At 32.7% G+C, this 24,958-nt stretch overlaps 1 protein-coding gene across 5 annotated transcripts in view; it reads left to right on the top strand.

Annotated features, from left to right (window-relative positions):
- LOC113521497 (tyrosine-protein phosphatase Lar) overlaps nt 1-24,958 on the top strand; it is a 494,469-nt gene that overhangs the window by 419,716 nt on the left and 49,795 nt on the right. For all 5 annotated transcript variants that reach the window (XM_031912897.2, XM_031912899.2, XM_031912896.2 and 2 more), the window contains one exon: nt 10,476-10,670. In XM_031912897.2, the coding sequence (XP_031768757.1) occupies nt 10,476-10,670 (195 nt within the window). The remainder of the gene's footprint in view (nt 1-10,475; nt 10,671-24,958) is intronic.

Here is a 24,958-nt window from a genome sequence, read left to right as displayed (position 1 = left end):
CCGACAAGAAACTGCATATGCTTGCATGGTTATATCTGTTTTATTTTTTTAACGGATGATAATTGAATGGTAACCCCGTCTACACTAACGGTATACTCTGACAGGGCACCAGTGAGGGATGATAGGTGAGAATAAAAAGGCAAATCAGTTAGCCTATCGTGATAAATTTACTTGGAATAGAAAGGATGTTTTCCAGTAGTGGACCATGATGTGGTCGACCTGACAAAGTATATTGCTAGCAATGGGCTGGTAGTCGGCATTTCTCTCGACATACTGTATGACGTAATACGATAATACGATGAAGTCATAGCTGACGTCTTGTACAAAATTGCTTTAATCAGCACACTCTTAAATTCTCATATACGTGTCATATTACACGAAAAATATTTCATCAATATAACAACAATGGTTCTTAAGCCGTAGTCGGGTTACGCAAATAAGCATATTACTCGAATGTCCCGGGGAATTGGAGAGGCCGCTCCCAAATCCCTCCGCCTCTGAAGAATTACTCCATTCCTTGATCAAGTAAGCCGATGCCTTTTGATACGCGAGATGGGGACGGATGCCTTAGTTTTAGAATATGTCGGATCATATTGAGTGTTATCCGATTAGTTATTCGATTAATCTTGGAACTCATATTGGAATTAAGTGTACTTACTCACAAACACTCTCAAGTCTCCTTAAGGCTTTAGTATGTACAATGATTTTTGGCAATTGAGCTTAGATTCGTTAGATTTTTGTTTTTTTTTTTTTTTTAATGGAGACGAATACAATCGTAACCCTGCCTACGCTGTCGGTATACGTTGGAGGGGCACCAGTTACGGATGATGAATAGCCCATCATGATGAATACACCTGGAATTTAACACGATGGTTTTCAGGGGGGACTACGTGAAGATCGACTTGACAAGGTATATTGCTAGCAATGGGAGCTGTTAAACCCTATTACTAACAATCCCTTTTCCCCCTTGATTTTGAATTAGATTATTTCTACCATGAAGCTGTGTTTCGGTTTGATATGGCAGTGAAACTAGGGTACGAAGGCATAACACCTTAGTCTTCAGGATTTTTTTTATACAACTTAGAATGGCAACAAGCTGACGGCCCACCTGATGGAAAGTGGTAACCGTCGCCTATAGACATGAGCAGTACCATGGACATAACAGAGTATACTGTTTCGCCCATGATACCCACCATGCGTTGCCATTCCTGAGGACTCGGATGTTATTCCTCTGTACCCAGTAAATTCACGCCATATCCCACCCTTCAAACCCCGAAACACAGCCATGCAAACACAACTGCTTCACGTTAGAAACACGAATCAGGAATGCCAAAGCATAAAGTGTATCACTCCACAGACGTAACATTATTTTTTGTGATACTCATGTTGCTGTTGACCAGCTTGTTAACCATTTTAAGTTACATAAAAAATTCAATCACGGTAATCTAGGAAAAATATTTTAACTCTTATCTTCTTCGGAAATATGTGTGTAATTTGTAACAGAATACCAGTTACTCTTCATCTGTTTTCTTCTAAATATAACATAGGTCTTCCCCATTGGACGGTTTTGTCAGTAGTTGCCATGTTTGGCAGGCGAGTTGGCAACCGCAGTTAGGTTTTGATGATGTTTTAAGAGGGACGTTGCTACCCATCCCTTGAGCATTAAAATCCCTTGATCACCTCTTACAACAGCCACATGAAAGGAAAGAGTGGCCCGTTCTATGCCGGGACCACACGGCAAATATTTTTATTGGGGGGAAAGGGATTGTTAGCAATGGAGTTTGACAGCCCCATTGCTAGCAATATGCCTTATTAGGTCGACCTCCACGTGGTTCCCCCTGGAAACCATCGTGAACAATTCTTGTTGAATTCGTCACGATGGTCTAACTGACCTGCTTCATCCTCACCTATCATCCTTCACTGGTGCCCCGCCGGTGTATACCGATAGCGCGGGTGGGGTTACCATTCCATTATCATCCATTAAAAAAAAAAAAAAATTTTTTTTTAAATATTTATACTCATAAATTTCCTTGGGTTGTTGATTTTCGACTTATTTAATTTAAAATAATTGTACGCGACTCATTTAATTGTAATTCCTCAAATAATTTCATTTCATCGTTTAATGTTTAAATTTATTTCTCTCTGTATAATATTCATAAGCTGAGTCCTGGATAACATAAATATTTAACTAATAACGAAACATTGCAAAATATAAAATCAAAGCATAATTTTTATATTCCAAGATTTACACTTTGTAATAATTTTACAAGAACAAGATTTCTTGTTATAATTTATTATTTCGTAATATAATATTTATAACATTTAATATTGCTAACATGAAGTGTTTTTAAGATTTTAATTAAAGATGTATGTGAATACCTGTATTTCTTTACAGGTGAAAGTAATTAAGCGGGCTGCGTAAATATCAAGAGTTTCTTTGATCCCTTTCTGGGCTTTTCTTACCCATTTTCGTTGTGATTAAAAAGGTAAACCGTATGTATGTGAGTATTTAGCTGGCTTAAAATTTGAAAGGTCACCTTTTTAATCCACCGTTCGTTTTGTCCATGCTATCATGTCTTCTATGGCCCGTGTCGTTGATGTAAAATCACCATTTCAAAATTAGTCAGCCATATTGTCCGAAGAGGTAATTACAGGAACGTATTTATTAAACCTCGACGCAAAATTAAAAGTTGAAAGCCTCTGTTTCTGTGTGTGTGCGTGTGTGTGTGTGTGTACATGCGTGCGTGTATGTGTGTGTGTGCGCGCGTGGTTGTGTGTACGTTTGTGCGTGTGTGTATGTATTGTATGTTTATGTATAAATGTGTACAACAGAGAATGAATGCCATAGGCGTATTTATTATTTAAAACAGGCCGGGTGGGCCGTGCCCACCCCATAACCCTTTGGTATCCAGCCCAGGATCACGAACGAAGCTTTTAGCTAAATAAAAACATGTCTAAAATACATATCTCCCTTATTAAGGGGCCAGGTCTACCTGGAAAATAATCTTAATTACGCCAATGATAAATTCTAAATTCAAAAGGATTTTTTTTGTTTTTACATATATTTCCGTATTTTATCTTCAAGTGTTTACGTAAATAAAATAACTTTTTAAAGAATTGCCGCTAATAAGAATAATGGGAACATTTTTCCTTATTATAATCTTATTTAACTAGAGAAATACTAATTAACGAATGCTTGTCTGCAATTCCTCTGATGTTGCCGATGCTCATGGGTGGTGATAGTTACCATATCGTCATAGTCGTAGAATACTGACGGATCTGACAAAGATTACATGTATAGATCCGTCAGAATTCTACGACTATGGCGATATACCACCAACTGGTTTATCCACTGTTACATAAAAAAAAATATCTGCTCTTCACTTCGCTCAATACACGTCAACCAGCCGCAAATCTAACATCCCATATATCCGATAAAACGACCATCGGGAAAGATTATTGAATTCATTCCGCTTAATGTCAAAGAGCTCTTTTATTTGACGTCACGGATTTCAAAGCCCTTTATCCCGGAACATATAATAAGAATTCGTATCTAAAGTAAGTTATGTGGAACGGTCAGTCAGTTAAAAGTAGTAGATTGAGTGTGAAAGGAAGCATATAGATACGAACATTAATATGTTTGATGTACAATTAAAATCTGCGTGCAAATTGGCGTATCTATTTATTCGTAATCCGTATATTTCACATAAATAAATAACGTTTTTCCAGTCGAAAAATGTATTAAGTACGAGTAAATATATTATCATCATCCTCATCATATCAGCCTTTAACTATCAACTGCTGTAGTTTTTACCAGTAGTTGCCACGCTTGGCAGGCGGATTGGCAACCACACTCAGGCCTTAGAGATATTTTAAAAGGGATGCTACTACCCATTCCTCGCTCTCCTTAAGTCGGCTCTTACAACACCCATGGGGAAGGAAGGGATGACCTATTCTATGCCGGGACCACACAGCCATATATAACAATATATAAATATACATATATTGATTTGCATTTACATATGTATAAACGCATACCTAAACAGTCTGTTTTCTTCTTCACGCTGTGGTTTCTGCAGTCCATATTTATTAACCCCCCCTCCCCCCTACTTAAATATGCTACTATAAATTTTATTAAACTAATAGTATCTCTGTCTATTTGATTATAATTTTATTATTTTGTTTAATTCCGCTACCTACACATGTGTGTAACTGCCAACATATAATACTAATGGTAGACGTTCGGGACCCAAACTACGAATAGTATGACTTTTTTAAACTTGGCATCATTGGCTAGATATATCATGTGTATATAATAATAATAGGTATATATTTATTATATAATATCATGTTATAGAGAATATTTGCAATATGTAAACAATAGGCAACATTTATCAGAATTAATATTAAATGGCAACTTAATACGTGATTCGATACTACAGAAATATTCATAACCATTAAAATCTTAAAAGGAAATAATACTTTTGTATCAGAAGACGTGACTGCAACATTATACGTAACGAATATTACAATATATTACAATTTTGCGGGTGCTCGGGCTGCCAGCGTAATTAATATCAAGTTTGCGATAAATTTATGTACGCACACCACTGACTGCGCACAAGGCTGAACAATTTCAGACCTTATTGTTGTGGTTTTAGAGCAGATTGTACAAAGAGCAAGTTAGTACAGATTGCCTTTAAAAAGTTTGAAATGCAGAGGTGAGAGATTTTTATTACGGCTTATTCTTTTCAACCGCGCTATAAGCAGTTATTACTTTTTGAATTACCTAATGAATAAAATCTGTTTAATCTACATTGTTCTTAATTACCAATGTAGTGTCTATATTTTTTTAAATAATAGAAATAAATAATAATTAAAAACACTGCTCTGCTACCAAATTTGTTTTACACATTTTATTTTGTCTATATTCATGTTATGTTAGATATAGACAATCGACTACTCAAAAAAGACTTTATTTACATAATTTTACACGCAATCTTTTACTTAGTCTTTTTATCTAACTTCCGAAATTTGAATTTACAGGAGTTATTTCTGATGTTCACTATAGCGTATAGAAAAATAGAAGCTTCATATAGGTATAACAGATGTAAAATATAATACGATAGTAAATATGATTTACGAGATTTAAAAAATATAAGAAATAAGAATAAAAATTCTTTTACTTATAATGATAAAATATCACTGTAGAAAAATATTAATCGAGCCATAGTCAAATAACCAAGCGTAAATTCGTATAGAAATAAAATAAATTATTTCAAGCGTGATAACACTGGCTGGAACAATGTAAAAGGAGATTTTTAGCAGTTAAAATTAGTAAAAAAAAAAAGAAATAATTTTACAATAAAAACGAACTTGACTTTTCTTGCTTTCTTTTTCTTGCCTTGTAACGTTTCCAATTTTGTTCAGTATCTATAATGTTATAAGCGACATCTAAACAACGTCTTGTCATATCACATCAACACGACATTGTCTCAAAACTTATCGCGTAATCGAGTTACGCTGCGGTGTAAGTTATAAACTGACATACCATTTACCCCGTCCATAATATTAACAACAAAAAGTTATATTAATTTCTAAAGATCTACGAGGACCCCGAAAAATCAAAAGCCCGAGTTTGAACGACTTTGAAGTAATTCGAATCGAATTTCGAAGTGATCATCCAAGTCTTCTTCAGAATCAAATAAAGCAGAACCATAGCAAAATCAAATAAAACACACAACAGCGAACCTCAGTTTCAATTTTCTATTTTGTTACGTATTGTATTCCAAAATATTATAGTTAAAGTATTATATATATTATATAATATTTTAGAAAAAAGAAACTTCTGCTGACTGTATTTTTCTTTTTTATTTAAATAAGTAGAAACGGAAAAAAAATAAAATGAGATTTTCTTTTTAAATTTATATACTTCTTGTAACCTATACCACAATAAAATGACAAAATCTCCTACGATATTCCGTAGCAAAAACAATCTACGATAATCGGATTCTGTACGCTATAAAATAGGCTGTGTGCACACTGACGTATATGCTCTGTTTCCATAGCGACCGCTTAACACTCGCCTGCCGGAATTTACGAGGTATAATCTGACTTGGCTTCCCAACTTTCACTCCGGGAATGGAAAATCTCATGCGTCAGTAATCTGTAGATGTGTACCAATTTCATATATTTCCTATTTCGGAAAATGTGATTTTGTACATTGATAATATGTTTATTGAAAAAATATATTTGCTGCTTTATATGACTGAAAATAAGGTACTAATTTCCTAGTTATTTCCCATCCAATGTCACATGAATTTATGGCCTTTTCTACAAAAACTTATTTGTAAATACGAATCGTAGATACAAATAATATAATTGTTTGGTCCGGTACTTTAAAGCTTTCTATTTTAGAAAGAATATTGCCATTTCTTTTCTGTAAGAATTGAAGTATTATTGTCTATGCACTTCTGCCGGTTTAATGAAATTTCCCGGTATGGTATCGATCGATAAACGGTTTAGAAGCCATTTTTACGCACAATCGATTCGATTGAAACATTTAGCCTTATCGCTAAAAGCGATCTCTTCCAGGCAACCATTGGATAGAGAGGAGTAATTATAAACAGTAAACAATTATAAACAATATACATCGGATTTAATGATCCACCATGGATGTGGTTTAAATATAAAACCTTATAATTTAGAGATAACTAGATATATCATTACATAGAAAAATTATTATACGAGTACTCAATAAAAAAATCAACTTAATAGAATCGTGACAAAACGAATATGGAATGGACAATCAATAACATTGTCGAAGTCGTTGAGTAAAGAAATTATTATCAATTGCTTTTCTAATTGTCTTACACCTAACACTTTCCATCAGACAGGACGTCTGCTTAGTTATAAAAAATGATCATTTTACTTGAAAAGTGCATGCTAAGTCTGACATAATCAAACTCGAAAAATCTCGAAACAGTATACTCTGTTATATCCATGATACTGCTCACGTCTATAGTCGACGGTTACCACTTTCCATCAGGTGGGCCGTCAGCTTGTTTGTCATTCTAAGTTGCATAAAAAAAGTCTGACATTTCAGATTGATTACTTCGCTTCCACTACAGCTTTCTATTCATCACTATCAACTTTAATATTAATTTGTTAACGGTAATTGGTGGAGGAAAGAGATTGTTAGCAATTGAGTGTAATAGCCCCATTGCTAGCAATATATCTCTTCAGGTTGACTTCTTCACAGTCCCCCTAAAAACTATCGTGATATAATTCTTGTGAAATTCGTCACGATGGGTTAAATGACCTACTTTCATTCTCACCTATAATCTCAGGTATCAGGTAATCGCCAGTGTATACTGATAGTACACGTGAAGTTTCCATTCTGGTCTTACCCATTCAAAAAACGGTAATTGTTAGTGATGCCAAAATTCCGATCTATCCAAACTACAGGTAACATATATGTTCTGTAATCGCCATTCACATCCAGTTTTAATTAATTAATACCAAGAGTCGACCAAACGCAAATTAAATAATTATTAGCCTCAAACAACATTCACCTTTGTATTCTGAAATAGTGATGTGCCTAGTCTATCTTTATTTTTATTCGAGTCGACTGACACTCGAATTTGACTCGAACAAACGCAAAAACTGATACATGTATTCGAGTACTTTTTCATTTCATTTTTAAAACTTACTTTTAATTAAAGTAATAAAATCTCAATTATTTAATATTTTATTGCGTTTTTAATTGAAATAATGAAACAAAAACATATAAAACACACGACTAATGTACGAGTATCGTAAGTACTTGAAATCTTTATTCAAATATTAAATAAATAAATATCCTAAATTTGTATATTGAATTAGCGATTACCAGAATACCTATTCGGTTTCGAGTCTGTACTCGAGTGTGCCAAACTCGGCACATCACTACTCTGAAACACAGATTAAATAATATCACGTGTTCTGTATAAATCATTAGCAAGTCCGCAACGGTGTACCCGCTCAATGTAGGTATAATTATTATTAATGTAAACGAGTAAAACCCAAAGGGAATCTTGGAATTTCTCGTAACAAGTCCTTAACTTGTACTATTAGTAGCCAGTTATATCGAAATACGGGATGGTTCTCGTTTAAATAATGTACTCTATTTAATATATATTTGTACTATTAACCACGTAGATTATATTATATCTAGATGGAGCAAAATGTCTCAAAAATGTCTCAAAAAACTGCTAGATACTGTTATTGGTTAACGCATCGTTTTTTTCAGTGTTCGTTATATAATTTCCAGTGTCTTAACAAGAAGTACGAATGTCTAAAAATAATAATATTGGAAAATATAATACATTGTTTGTTTGTATGATAAAATATACGACATTTAGAATGAAGAAGATGGTGTATTTTTATTGAGGTATTTATAAGAAGATTGTCTATATATTATTGATCTCATTACCCGCCATCTCATTTCTTCTAGAAAATTAATTTTAATTTTAATTTCATACGATTTTAATATTGTCTTTGTTAAATAAATAGAGATTAATTACAAATTAATAAAAAAAATTAATGTACCGTATAAACGGTATATTAATTTTAATTCATGTTATGTAAATTGTATATTTAAGTTATAGTTAACATCATAATAAGGTCACATTTGTTTAAAACAATTTCTGTGAAGAGATATAATTATGTTTTAATATATTACAACAATAAATAACAATAAATATTTATTTTTTTTTGAAATTATTAATTAAAAACATATTGTTTTCATTTTATTATTTAACATTACATTTTAGAAATAGAATTTCCAGGTGCTTTCATAGTAAAATGTCCGAAACAGTTCGAACGTAAAGCATTTAAAGTTACTCGAAATTGAACAATGTACACACAGTACCTACAACAGTTACAGTATTGTTCACAATACTTCAAATTAGCTAATTTTCAAACAGACCAAACCCCTCCGTTTATTCAATTAATCGCGGAGTTTTACAAGGCAATGAATTTCATTCGCATCTAAAAGTTCACGAAGCAATCTCACCGCCTGAACCTACTTATAATTAGTCTGTCTCACTCGGGCACACTGTACTGTAACGAGACCAGTCAAATACAAAATCCCCAAGAAATAATGTCAGCCTTGTAACTTAATCAAATTTCGTTCAGTTTGGCCGAAAAGCGGGGGAGAATTTCATTTAGCGAATTAACATTTCACTATTTGAAATTTTACGGGCGTTTTAAGATTTCAACCAGATATTTCCGCTTCAATTCGCGAAGCTAGAATTGTTCTACAAAGGACATTAACTTTGGCGGTAACTTCACCTGGCTGTAACGAATGACGGGTACACAATTTTCCATTGGAATTAATGTATAAATTGTTTACGTCATGTTTTATGATCGTTTACAAGGTAATGCTAAGGGATTAATGTTTTGCGGTAAACTGAGAGATGTCTTCGTATCAGAAGCGGTTGTACGATTACATAAATATTTATTATTTGACTAATAAAACGGCATAATTAACATACATTGATTTTTTTTTTATCATTTCTTAAATTTACATATTTTTCAACACAAAAAATATTTTTTATCGTGACAAAATTAATATGGAATAGTAATATACTGTTCTTATTTTAAAACTAAAAATATACACAGAAGAATAGGCAGATACATTCTTTTGAAAATGTTTGAATTTATAACGAACAAATATTTATTTTATTTCACAATAGAAAAGGACTTCAGTCATCACAAAATTAATATGAGATCAACAGGGGAATAAACCCCACCGGAAACAAAATGATTTATTTAAACGATTCAGAATTTTCGACGTAATTGCGTAACATTGCCGAAAATAAAAATATCTTCTTTATCCTTATCTTCTTTAATTTCCTGCGTCCCCTAGATGGGACAGAGGGCGTCCCCAGTGATCCTCCATTCACATCGATCTTTTACTATTCGTTTCAGCTCACTCCATGTCTTCCCTATGCGATTCCCTTCTGCCATAACCGTATGCCACCAAGTTTTTTTAGGGCGGTCTCATTTTCGTATCTTGTAAGGGTTTCAATTAAACTTGATAAAATAAAGAGTTGACTTTAGAAAAAATCAAAAATTATAATTATTAACTTGAGAATTAATTGGGAATCGTCTTATAAAATAATCCAAAAATATTTGAAATATGCTGTAAAAGCAAATTACGTTTATCAATATTATAATCATGTTTTTATAATGTATTTATTTCCAATTATACATTTTTTATTAATTGTTATGACATAGTATGTAAGAGAATATTTTATTATATATTATAAATTAAAAATTAATAACTTACATTAAAAAAACTATATTTATATAGTTTACATGATTAATATTAGCTGAATATCACCTATTCAAAGAAAATAAAGTATTCTATTTACTGAAATAAGACAAAGGCATTAATGGAATTGATTTTAACAGTTTCTTTTTCTTTGCAGCTGATAAAGTCCCTCCTGGTTTCCCGAGCATCGCGCCTCCGCCAACGACCATGGTTGTGGAAGTTGGCCACACTGCCACACTTCCCTGCCAGGCCACCGGCAACCCCACCCCGAAGGTCAAGTGGTTGTTGAACTCGCTACCACTGGACGTCAATTCCAATCCCAGATATACGTTACTGAATGACAAGATGCATGGTAAGTTTATTTGTATCATATTTTATTATATTAATTTATAATAAATCTCTAAACAAAAATTACTAACCTAAGTACGAGTGTGTTTAGTGTTCTCTTAAAGCATTAACCTCGTTTGTTGTACACGATTGTTCAATATAATAGATTAATAGGTATTTACTATTTATTTCTTCTCTTACGAGAAGAAAACCAGAAGAAACTAATAGTGGGATTATTAAGTTAGTATGAAAAATAATTTGTCTTCATTAATGTTACTACAGTAACATGAATACAATTTATATCCAATATATTATTACTATGCAAAATTAAGTTATCCTTGGTTATAAGTCCTGGGATAGAATAGGTCACCCCTTCCTTTCCCGTCGATGTCGTAATAGGCAACTAAGGGAACTTAATAGTCTTAATAGTCTAGAGATGAACAGTAGCGTCCTTCTTAATACATCTCCAAAGCTGAACTTCCAGTCCGCCTGCCAAGCGTAGCAACTACTAGCAAACCCTCCCTTTTTGAGCAGGCTTATGTTCAGCGCTGGACAGTAGACAGCTGATATGGTGAATGTTTGTTACATTCTGCACATCTTACTTGGTTTGTTTTGAAGTCCTGCAACAAGGAGGAGGCCGTTGGTATTCGCCACACAGTTTTCATACTTCTACGGATATCATTGTTTTTCAATAATAACGTAGCCAATGTTTTTTGTACCAAATAAAGAATTATTTTTATTATAATAAAAATTCTTCTGAACGGATATCAAAGTAGATAAGTGACGTAGATACCTACTTCAATTTAAGTCTATATATTTCACTGATGTGTAATATGAAAGGTGACTTACAAAGTGTGCAGTCAGACAATCCTCCATCAACATAATCTAAATTGGATCTTCACATCCATCAAACGTTCATGAGACAGAGTCTAATGATACCAATTTACTCCGACATTCTGTTAAACACAAACGAAGAAAAACTACGTATTTTTTTTTCTCTTTTAATTTATCTTTGAGGAACAATGAAATTTATTATTAATGTGTTGGCGTGATATCGAATGTTTGACTTCCATTAATGCTGCTTTGTTTAATGTTACAGCATTTTATTTTTTTTATTATATAATCATTCGGATTGTGCCTATTTAGAAACCTGTTTATCCATAATGTAAGGTATCATCATCATGTCGGCCGTTAAATATACACTGCTGAATGCCTTCCATTCAAGGATTTTTGCCAATAGTTCCCAAACTTGACAGGTAGATCGGCAACCGCAGTTTGGCTTTTGCTGATATTTTAAAAGGGTTCCTGCTGCCCACCCCTCGAATATTAATTCCCCTTAGTCGCCTCTTACGACATTCACGGGATAGATTGCCCATTCTATACTACTACTATACTACTACTATGTATTAATAATATTCTCATTAATATTAATACATACAATTTAAATCCGCAAAAAAACTGTGATTTCGATTACACCAAGTTCTGGGTACATTTCGTATTGATAAAGTACGAGATTGGAGAGGATGGATGAAAGAAGAATTACGAAAGAGATTTATCGAGCAAGAATGAATGGAGATGTTGGTAGGAGCCGCCCTAGACGGACTTATGTCGACCAAATTGGCGACGTGCTGAAGAAGGGCCAAATTAAAAGTACCCATAACCGGCGAGCGTGTATGAAAAGATTGATGAATGTGGAAGAAGCGAAAGAGGTTTGTTTGAATCGAAACATTTGGCGCTTCATTGTTTCTGGCTACCCTAATGGGAGACAGGCGTGACAGATATGTATGTATGTATGTAAAGTACGAGATATATCGTGATATTTTAGAATGTATGTATTAGTATTTCGCATGAAGAATTGTGTGTCTTGCATTCTATGCTCATAATTCTAATATTGTCAGTAATTAAGTTTGCTTTGCATTTAACAGTATTTTGCTTCACTTACAAAAACGGCATCTTTCATTATCACCAAATAAATTTTTGACTAATACCGAAGTCCAATACAGAAATCTTAGCCTTGTTAAAAGAATTATCAAATTAGGTTCAGAAGAAACATAATTGCTATAAAATACAAACGAATTAACAACCTTCTTCTTTTGAAATTGGTTTCAAAATACTCTCAATAAACCAACGCCGTTTACCTAAAAATACACAAAGAATTTTTCATAGCGAGGGTAGTTTAATCAAAATGTATGGATTAGTAGCAAAGCCTAGCCTACGTGTATGCGAGATCGAGCCGCGTGCTTCCCAGGAAACGCCAGAACAGACAAAAGTTAATAAAGAGTTGGGATTTGGAGCATTATCTCGAATAATGTCCGAACTTTATTAAACGTTTCTTTCTCCCCCTACTGGCGCGTTTAACCTTCGTCCGTCATTGTATTATGTCACAGCATTAGACAGTAATTTTGCCGTATTTTCAACCTACTTCAAAAAAAAGGAGATTTTTAATTTAGTTGTATTTTTTTTATATTTGTTACCTCATAACTCCGTCAGTTATACACTGATTTGAAATATTCTCTTTAATCTATAAGAATATATTTATAAATTGGTCGCATGCATAGAAATTTTAACAAAATCTGTTTAGTAGTTTATTATTTGAAATAAGAATAACTATATTTACCACAACTGAAGTCAGTTTTTTTTTTCTGAAAGGCAATCTTAATTTTTATCTATGCTACAATTCTTATTTTAAGAAATTCAAGGCTTCATCAATAAGAATATTAAGAAGAACTCAAATTTGAGACGATAATACATATGCAACTCAAGAACTGACTGTAAGAAAAAATACATAACAAATTTATGAAAAATTTACTTGTCATGGGCGTTTCTTATAACTTGCAAGTTAACGGTCAACTTTTAAATATTTCTTCATATACACCTATAAATATGGAAATCACCTTGGCTATCATAAAATACGCTATGATGCCCATGATAGAGATTCGTTGTCATTCATGATTCTTAAAGACTAGAGACCCCCTCCCCCTAAATTCCCCCGTACTCCGTAATTTTCTTTCACACTGAAACTGCCATATCAATACAGCTGCGCTGCACAGCTGTGCAGCTGAAACAGCAGAATTATAGATGAGCGAATATCGAACACGCGTGAATAGGATTCTATAACCTAAGACTCTAGCCACGTTTACAAACTGCTTTAGAATGAAAAATATATGAAAGCATATATGAATTCCGCTTTTAGTTCATCTATATGTATCTTAATTTATTTATTAAGGAAAACTAATAGCTCTTTATAACACAGTACAGAGGATATATAGATAATGTAAAAATACTTGAATGTACTTGTACATGTCATACGATGTCAAATAAAGAATCTAAACAAGGCAAACCAATTATGTGAAAAAAGTGAAAATGAATAAACGTGAGTGTGTTCATATGAAAAAAAAAATTATAAATGTAACTTTACTGTTTATATCAGCTTTTCATGTATCCCATTTCACTCAGGTGCCTCTCATTATTATATCTTCCTACTTCACTCTCATCGTTCACAAGTTAAATATTGTTTCTAATCTTATCCGGCTAAAGAACCGGCGATCGTTCACGCCACTCCACTATGAAAACGATAGGGGAACATTGTTCAGATTTGTTCGTCACAAGAGACCTTTCCCTTGTCAGTCCGAGCAAAATTCGTCACCTTCATTACAGAGCCTCAAAGATAACCCAATTAAAGGCCCACGCGACCCGTAAAGCATTTGTATTATACGTGATAAAAATCTTCTCAGTCGATTGGGCACCGTAATTACGCTCTTAGTTGTTGCGGCTTAGCTATCGGTTTAGTTAATCCTACTAACAACACTCATGTTAAGCCCCTTCAACGTAGATATACAACGTGTTAATGAAATCGAGCAGTTTGTGTAGAATTGAGGATATAATGAATATTTAATGTTCTTCATGAACTGAATAAAGTGGATGTCGCAGTGACATAAAACCTAGCTGCGATTTTAAAAAGTAAAATCGCAATCCAAGATCGGAAATCAAGTCACTGATTTAAATCCGGCTCGAAGGATCATTACTTTTTTTAGAAATTAAACAATGTTTAAGTAAATTAATTTAAAATAATTACTAATTTTAAACTTAGATACGTGCGATATATTTGAACATAAATTGAAAAAAAAAGGTGTTGCCTAATGAATCAAAAATTCCCTTAATATTCTGTTAATTATTGTCAGCATGTAAAAATTGTATTTTTATGTATTAATATGTTATATCCGTATACTACCATTATTATGCAGATCAAAATTTCGCTTTTCTCAAATTTCGTTACTGATGATACGTTTTATTCTTTTTAAAAAAATTCTGACATTGCTAAAGATTTCTTTTTTTACGAAGCACAATCTTTTTTTATGCAATTTGAAATGGCAAATAAGCTGACGTCGGATGGATAACGTCTATTCCTAAGAATTGTTATTATTATTACACCTCTATACACTATAAGTTCTTTACATATATTCTTTGTATACAATCGAACATTTCTTGTAGATAAAAATACGAGTAAGACAGAAATAGATATCTAAATATGAGTTTCTAATTTATTCCTAGTCTTTTTCTTTTTTTTTTATTATAGGCATTGCATTACCATAGGGAACTTTGTAAAAAAAGTCGATTGCTTGGACACCTCTGTCCAATTTGTATTTCAACCGTGAAGCAGTTGTGTTTGCATGGCTGTGTTCGGTTTGAAGGGTGGGATATGGCCGCGAATTTACATGGTACAGAGAAATAACACCTGAGTCCTCAGGAATGGCAACGCATAGGAGGTGTCATGGGTGAAACAGTATACTCTGTTATGTCCATGGTACTGCTAATGTCTATAGACCACGGTTACCACTTTCCATCAGGTAGGCTGTCAGCTTCTTTGCCATTCTAAGTTGCATAAAAAAAAATATAAAGTATTGCATTCACTTCCAGTATTTCTAATTCCCTTAATATCGAACCATGTAGTTTTTACCTCTCTAGCCAGGGGCACAAGTTCGAAAACTTGATATAAACACCTAGCAGTATTGTTTCTAAACCATATGTACCCACGATAGAATAGGTAATATAAACTATTAAGCCCTCGGGTATATTTTATCAGTTTACGAATGTTCCTTTGTAATCTCACCCTGCAGTAATTATTCGAGTTCGAAACGTATTACACTATATTGTATAACTGCAGTACCTATATTGAAGAGTTTTTATATAATATATATCCAAGTTTGTTAATTTAATGATTTTATATAATAAAAAATATGTTAATATAATAAAAAAAAATTATGAATATAAAAACGTGAAGATTAACTTCACCGAAGTAGTGATTGGAACAAATTATTTATTTATTTATTTTAACTTTATAAGCCACTGAAATGTGGTATAAAAGCGAACTTAATGCTTGAGGCATTCTCTACCAGTCAATCTTTATGGCATTTAAATAGTGAAGTTATTATTATTAATATTCATTGGATATTCCAAAAACGACTTTTTTATTTATTCATTATCTCTATATTGAAATGATAAAATAACATATATATATATATATATATATATATATATATATATATATATATATATATATATATATATATATATATATATATATATATATATATATATATATATATATAAACGCATTTTTATAATTTGAAAATATTGCTTAAAACTGTTAATAAAATATTACTATATAAGCATTTCTCGAAATAAAAAAAAAAACAAATTCCAAGTAATTTAAGTAGCGTGTTCAATAATTTTAATATCTTTTTTTTTAATTCTCTTTGCGATTCTTTTTCTGTTTGTTTTGTTAAACAGATGTCATGGTACTTGTCTCATAATTTATCTTCACGAATTTTCCAATTTAATTTTTTTTTGTTCCACTTTTCTTCCCGTTTAATGCATCTTTTAACATCACCTATAATTTAATTTAATTAAGAGAGAATGGGCGTTATTAAAAATCGTCTCGAGGACGAATTTAATTTGCACATCTTAATGAAAGTTGAAGCAAGAGCAAGTTTAGCCCCCACAATATGATAAGTCGGCGGCAAACTGAAGGCGACTAAATGTTAATTTCATCAAAATTTTGAATAAGCTCATAGAGCGCACCTGCATTATTTTCAAAAATTATTCTCTACTGGTACATGAAAATTATCAAGTATGTTTATCGATATATTATATTATAATCTATTATATTATATTATAGATTTCTATACATAAAAGATTATAACAAAAAACAAATATTCTTCTCTTTCTGGTAGAAATCCATATTTTTCATTCCTATTTTTTTTTTTTTTGAAGAATAGAACCATAAAAACATGTTCATTTATAATTTAAGTAATTAAATTATTTTATACTTTCAAAAATTAAAAATTATTTAATTTTAGAAATACAACTGAGTGAAACGAATGAATGAACTATAACAGTACTCGGAATTTTAGACAGAAGTTTTCAAAGAAGTTGGAAATTTCCAAGAAAATACGATATATGGTTCCACGCACACGAAATTGGCGGAGTCCTTTCATTAAAATTTGTAACAATAATTTAGAAGTATCTATAATTGTAATTAAATAATAACTATATTAATATTTATTTGATGGAACTTAAATAGGCATAAGTATATTAAAAATTATACCTTCTAAAGACATGAAAATATTAAGGATAGTTGATAGTTTATGTGGTGATAAATAATATAACACTACGTATAGTTAAAACCACAGCATTGCAGAATAATCGAAACCAAAGCTTATGGCATCATAATTGTAACAGTGTGAGTTATGTGACATTAACCCGTAGTATGTTGTTGGTAGATCATTAGGTCACGATGTCGCTTAACTACACAAGATTATACCATGATAAATTTATGGATTACATATGATACGTATAATACTATGTCATAAAATTAATATGCAAATAATAATCGTAGGAGCATGACCATAGACATTAATTTGAATAGATATCGCATCTACTAGTACTTTGCATGTAATTTTATTGTCTAAGCAAGCTGTAAAGAACATAAATGGATACTGCCTTTTCGAATTTAACTAAATGAAATTGGCGAAAAAGCTTCGGAGAATTTTAATTGTTGTATATTTAATACACCTTTTTCTCTCGATAAATTTAAATTATATATATACGAGTAATATTACACTTTATTTTCTAATTATTATTGCATTAGACATTTTATGAGTAATGCTCATAAATAAAATAATTTCATTAGAGAATATTTTTCTTTAATAAGTTTATCTTTTTTTCTCGGTAAATGTAAATTATAAATATTTCTACATATTAATTTAAAAAATAATAGAAATTTAATTAAATAATAGAAAAAAATAACATTGTAAAATTAAAAATAAACAATTAAAAAAGACAGCGAGCAATAAATCAAGTGAAACAAACACAAAGTCTGCGCTCAGGCTCGGTGTTAATAATTTCAATTTTAATGCCATTATGCACTTCAGAAGAGGTGAGAAAGTAATTTAAATTCAGTTAGGGCAAGACCGTAGGCGACTTGCCGTGGGCTCTTTTAATCTCATTAATTTTAATTTATTCCAGTGGATTATTTCTCCTTGGTCGCGTCCGATATTTCGTAACTCTATGGGGTGTGCGCGTTCGAAAAGATATACGACGTGGGAGAATTTACTTAATCACACTTAATGGAGTCAACTTGAGCTTGAGCAGAATGCTTCTATTATATATTGTTGGGACGCCTTTATTAACGAGAAAATGATAATATTACGTAACAATTATAAATAAAAGGACAATGGAATGGATGTGGCACTTATTTCTTACTTTTTTACATTAAAAAAATCATTTTTAATTTAAAAAAATTTACATTGAAATAAGTGCCACACATACTGTGCAGTTTTAGAGATGTTTCTTTCCACAAACATTCAAATTATGGAATGAGCTCCTTGCCGAGGTTTTCCTAAGAGCCTACAGCATGGGGTTCTTCAAAAAGGGGGTAAAGAGGTTTCTACAGGATCGGCAGTGCACGCGTAACACCTCTGGTATTGCAGGTTTTCATAGGCTACGGTAACCACTTACCATCAGATGGGTCGTATGCTTATTTACCACCTCAGTGGTATAAAAAAAAACAACAATAACAATTTTCTGGTCTTGAAGCCAGGATATCTTGTATTATAAGGAGTCGAGCAACCAACATCTGAGGGTACAACCCAGAACAAATATTAGTAAAGTCTCTCTACCTATCCTGAAAGAAATATAACCTATAAATGGATAATATGATTACTTTATTTTCACTCCTAATTCTTTTATTACTTACCTATTTCTTTATTAGTTATGAAGTATTTATTTGAAAGGATTATGTTTTCATACTGAAATCTGCTGCCAGCCAGTATATAGCTTGCTTAATAGCCAATCTTACAATTACAATGCTGGCCAATCAGCGTGATACAGAATGTTTACCAAAAAGAAACCTTATGCGAAAGTCCTACGCTTAATTATCTATGCCCCACCCGTGTTTATACTATTAAGCGGCTGTGCTTGTATAACTGTATGTCAACTTAAAGACTAAGGGATATAGTAGTGAAATTACAGGATATAGAGTCATAAGACTGTACGTTTCAGGAATGGCACACATGATTTGTTCACGAGCATTCCATTCCCATATCCATTTTACTTTCACGTCAATAGAGGGCATTTTTTTTATGGATGAAAATGGTATGGTAAACCCGCCTGCGCTAACGGGATACGCTGACGCTATGCTACGAGCACCAGTTATGGGTGATAGATGAGAATGAAAACAGGCCAGTTAGCCTATCATGATGAATTCATCAGGAATTAACCATGATAGTTTCCAGGGGGAACCGCGAGGAGGTCGACCTGGTTGGGTATATTGCTAGCAGTGGGATTCTGTCTCCATCACTAACAATTCGTTTCCCCCCAATAGAGGGCATTAGAATAGAATACTCCTTACTTTCCCTTGGGTGTCGTAAGAGTCGACTTAGGAAAGGCGAGGGATGGGCAACAGCATCCTTTTTAAAACATCTCTAAAAACCTAACTGCGGTTGCCAATCCGCCTGCCAAGCTTGACAACTACTGGTAAAACTCCCCTTATGGGGAAGGCTTATATTCAACAATGGAGAGTTATCGGCTGAAATAAAATAGAGGACATGAACTAGTTTCCATTAAGTGGGTTGTCAGCTTACTTACCATTCAGAGTGTTTTTTTAATAGTAAATAATGGAATATATCCCGCTTGTGCTAATGGTATACGCTAGCGGAGCTCCATAAAGGAATGATAGGCGAGAATAAAAAGACGGGTGGGACCACGTGAAGGTCGATCTGACAGGGTATATTGCTAGCAATGCGACTGGTAGTCCGCATTACTACCAATCCCTCCCCCCCCCCCTCTTTCTGAGTATTATAAAAATGTTTTAACTCGAGTTTCTTTTTCTATCATCGGTATATTTGTTTCTTTGATCAGCTCTTAAAAAAATATCCCGAGAAATAATAGAAGTGGTGACGTATTGTATTACCACACGTACAAGTAACAAAAGTTACACTGAATTATTGATTTCAAACACAAATGGCACATAAATATTCGTCGCCATGAATCATTTATAAGTGTCAATGGACCAATGGTCAGCAACGGTCCCATTTCATTGGCTGATCGCTTAATTCAATTAATGCAAGTTGACACATGTGCTCATGGTTGTTGTAATTATCATTATATATTTACATAATACTTATTGTCGAATCCATATTAAAATAAAGGAACTCAAAGGGGAATTTTATTAACAGTATTTTATTTGATGTTATTTATTTGTTGGCACAAATATGACACACAAATAATTTATCAGCCAATGTATTTTAGGTATTTTAAATTATTTTACGGAAATTCGCTTTACTATCTTTCTAGACTAATTTTTTTATGTAACATAGAATCAAGCTGACGGTCCACCTTATGGAAAGTCATGATTTTTGCCAACAAACGTCAATAATATAATAGGCATCACAATCACATAATATACTACACTTTTAAATAAAAATTAAATATAAATCAATCTTATATATTCACACATTCCTAAATACCTATATGTAAATTTAAGTTATTTGTGAGGAGACATAAATAAATATATTATTATTATATATATTCACACAATTATAAATTGATATGTAAAAATAAATTAATTTAATTTAATTAATTAGTATAATCTTTAATTTGCAAAAGTTTACAAACCACCGTTTTTGTTTGATAACAAAACAAACTGCATCCTCTACATACAATTTTGAAAGCGATTTTTCACTTTATTGCCTAAACAGTAAAATTTATTTTACTCTTATTGCGAATAATCTTTTTTACAACTGTCGTGTTAACTGGGAGACAGAACAAAGGCGGGTTTTACGATGATCCACGCAGCAAAATTAACAACTAAAACTTAGCCAACTCTGCAATAATGACAGACGCGGATCTAGGAGTCGGGGTTAAGGCAGTTGTAATTAACCAAAGTATGTACTTAACGGAATATACGATATACGTTCTCTTCAGTATGGAAATACGCTGTTTCGTATAAATAAATACAATGTTTTTAAACACTTTTATACTTTTGCAGATGTCATCGTTTTACATTAATATTATAAATAACGTTTTTGTTCCAATACTAGTTCCATAAAAAAATTTATCTGACTTGTTCCTAGTCCTATTATTTAAAACATTCTAAAAAATATTGTAGTGTAGAAAATTGTCATCATAAATCTTTAAATAATATTAAAATTAATTACTGATATTATAAATGTGAAAATAAGTTTGTTTGTCAGTATATCTCATGGCACCATAACGACTGAATCAATTCTCAGGGAATTTACCATACACATAGTTCGAATATTTGGGATAGAGAAGAATGTAGGCTACTTTTTATAATGGTTTTAGAAACAAAGTAGCTATATTAGTAAATATAAAGTCAAAGAGCACAATAACAACTAACTACATCTTAGAGTTCAGACGAAGAAGCTCAAATCAATAAACGAACCATACGCACTTAAATATAAAACGTGGGCTCAACACCCGTTTTGTACTATTCCTACGCACCCTCCACCCTAAGGGACCCAGATACACGTCGTGATTGCGACCCACGGAGCGAGATTACGATTCATTTACATACAAATGCGGAAACCTTCCAAGTTTGAATGGGACGCTATGCTTGACTGTTGTTCTAGCAAAAAGCGGCCCTTAATTCGAACAACAATAACAGTGCTGGGTGTACCCACAGCTTGATTAAGGTCGCCTGTCCTTTTTGGCGAGTTTAACACGCCACGCCTTGTGTCACAGCCAGTTATCATTTTTCCTTCTCTGTATGTATCCTAATAAAAAAAAATAATAAGAATTTTTAATCTTACTTAAAGTCTTACTTCCCTATTTTTACCATTACAGATAATATAATAATTATACCATATATGGTGGACAAATAACAACTGATAAGCCATTAACTGTCCACTGCTGAACACAGACCTCCACCTCTTGGAGTATTTTGCTAGTAGTTGCCACGCTTGGCAGACGAATTTGCAACCGCAGTTAAATTTGAATTTGTTTTAAGATGGACGCTGCTGTCCATCCCTCGACCATTAAGTTCCTTTAATTGCCTCTTACGACACCCATGAGAGAGGAGGGGAGGGTCAAGGTACTATATGCTAAAATTATAAATGTGAAAGAAAGTTAATTTACTCCTTGATGCTTACAACGATTGGTTGACCAATCATCATTAAATAAATAAATATATAATTCCCATCCTGTTGTGATGACAGTGTCATTAATACAAGTACATTTTGTTTCACAATAAATAAAATATTAACTTAAATTGTGGCAAAACTAGTTATTTTGATTTTAAAAGTAAACTGATGGCCAGTTTTGATAAAATTTTAAAATTAGTGTATCTTTTCAGTTGGAAAAAGAATTTCTTAAATCTGAATATAAGTAACTAAATTCCGAGACAACAAATATAAAAAATACAACCGAAGTAAGAATCTCCATCGTTTTTTTTTTTTTTATTTAGTTCACAACAGTTAAAAAATTTGTCAAATCATTCCAGTGCTTTTCAAAAGAACCGCATATCAACGAGCACCGGCACTTTTTATTTAGCTACCGAAATAAGCTCTCACCGCTCGCCTATTCCATTACTGTCATAATCCACTTCATATATTCATCGCCAGTTTACAATGTAAAAGTGTTGGATAACTTTGCTATTGCAGTTTTTCCTACAACTTCGCGTTCGTCTACCAGATGCACCACTGTCCAAATCCAGTTTATTGTTCAAACTTTGCCCGGACGGTGCACGAGATTATTTTATTTTTAAGTTCAGTTTTTAACATCATTTCATAGTTTTCTACTCGTTTATTGTGTAATTTTAATATATAAAAATCTCGTGTTATAATCTTTATTCACTCTAATCTCCAAAATCGCTCAACCGATTCTTATAGGATTTTATAAATATATATTGTTTGGTCTCACTTGAAAGATTTTTCAAGGAAGTTTTTATCGTGATATAATTTGCCAGTTTAGCTAATTCTAATATGTTTTTAAAGGTATTTCAATTATCTTTTTCGAATAATAAACATTCATTAAAATCGGATCAAAATGACCGCGAACATATTGTATTGTAAGATTTATTCATTAAACTTGGCCTGCTTCTTTTTAAATCTATTAGGAGTAAATTAAATGGGCAATCGACTTTTATGAGTCATTAATTATGACAACAGTTTGTAGTTCTCGTCATATAAGCGCCCGCAGAAAATAAGACCACCTTATATCACTTAATCAAACTCTGTGGGACGTAAGTAAACCGACCTTCCCTCCTGCCTTCGCCCTAAGAGCTAGATTAAACGGGCCCTGTGATAAACCATCCGAGTCCAGTATATCCTAAGCTGTGGACATCCAGTGCTGGGCCTCTTAGAGTTGGCGTTAGCAAAGGGCAGGGGGAGGGCGGACGGGTCTATTGTGGCTGGTCGTTATAATACCACGACGACCCCGCTATTCCGTCGGACGTTTATGAATAGCGCTTATTTTTCTTTTAATTACGCCCCCTGCTGTCTGTTGACGCATTTTGTTCAGAGTTCGCGGTACGAACGCGTAAACTAGGGAATTAAACGGGCACACTAAAGCGTTATAACTAAAACTATATTATTACTGTAATTAGCAAAGTAAATGGCCTGTAATGAATATACTGAATAATCATTATTAAATGTTACCGTCCAACTACATTATTATGTTGTGAACGTGAAAGTAGGCGTGAATAATATCGGCACCGTTCCGATATACACATATTGAATGCTCTGGATATTGATGGCGGAAACATAGTCATTATATATTCCAAAATCTCACATTCGACATATGATAAAAAATATATTTATTTTTTTTTTTTTCATAAATTTTACAGAAAAACACAATTACATGAATAAAAATACAACTATATATGTATAATTACAATGATCTGTAAAACTTGATAAAATGAAATTGAGAATGAAAAAATGATAAAATATATAAATAAATACAGATCGGATATCTATATTTATTTCATTTGAGTTCTTCATTTCGATATTGGATAACAGATATTTAACATATACGTTATTGGGCTTATATATTGATATTGTAATCAAAATATGTATATATATAGATAGATATTCTTTTATATAACCCACGTTTCGTAAACTTTGTAAAAATTTTATAATGTTTACTCAGTCACGCTGACCGTTTAACATATGTTGGATGAATTTGAATAAACTTTCGTGGGTACACATACAGACCATATGCTAAATACTTTTTATTTTGATAAACTTTATCGATTACAAAAATATTTATTCAAAATTAACTCGTTATTGTTGATTTAATCGCGAATGTAGACACAAAAAAAATTACAAAACCTGTCGATTGACAGATTACTTGAAAAAAAAAATTATAAAATCTGTCGATTGCGAAAAGAACGTTGATAGTCAGTTCAGAATTAACGACGTAAAAAGTAACAGTCAGTCGGTAAGAAGGAGGGAGGGATTGTTAGTAATGGGGTTCTAACAGCCTCAGTGCTAGCAATATTCCCTGTCAGGTCGGGCACCACGCAGTTTCCCGTGGAAACCATCTTGTTTCTTTATAAATTCGTTACTATAACCCAACTGACCTGTTCATCTTCACCAATTATACCTCATTGGTACCCGACCAGCATATACCGATAGCACAAGCAGAGTTACCATTTCATTATCTCTCATTAAAAAAAGTCACAAAATCTCCGAGCTATGAGAATTGTCTATGATCCCAGGCTTGCAAGCGGCATCGAACCTTTAAGTCTTAGGAGAGATTTTGCCTCACTCTGCGTGTTCTACCGCTTGTACA

Source organism: Galleria mellonella, unplaced genomic scaffold, assembly GCF_026898425.1.
Source record: "Galleria mellonella isolate WM207_F2 unplaced genomic scaffold, CSIRO_AGI_GalMel_v1 utg19, whole genome shotgun sequence".
NCBI lineage: Eukaryota > Metazoa > Arthropoda > Insecta > Lepidoptera > Pyralidae > Galleria > Galleria mellonella.
Note: the sequence above shows the minus strand (reverse complement) of the source record. Positions and strands in the feature narration are given on the sequence as shown.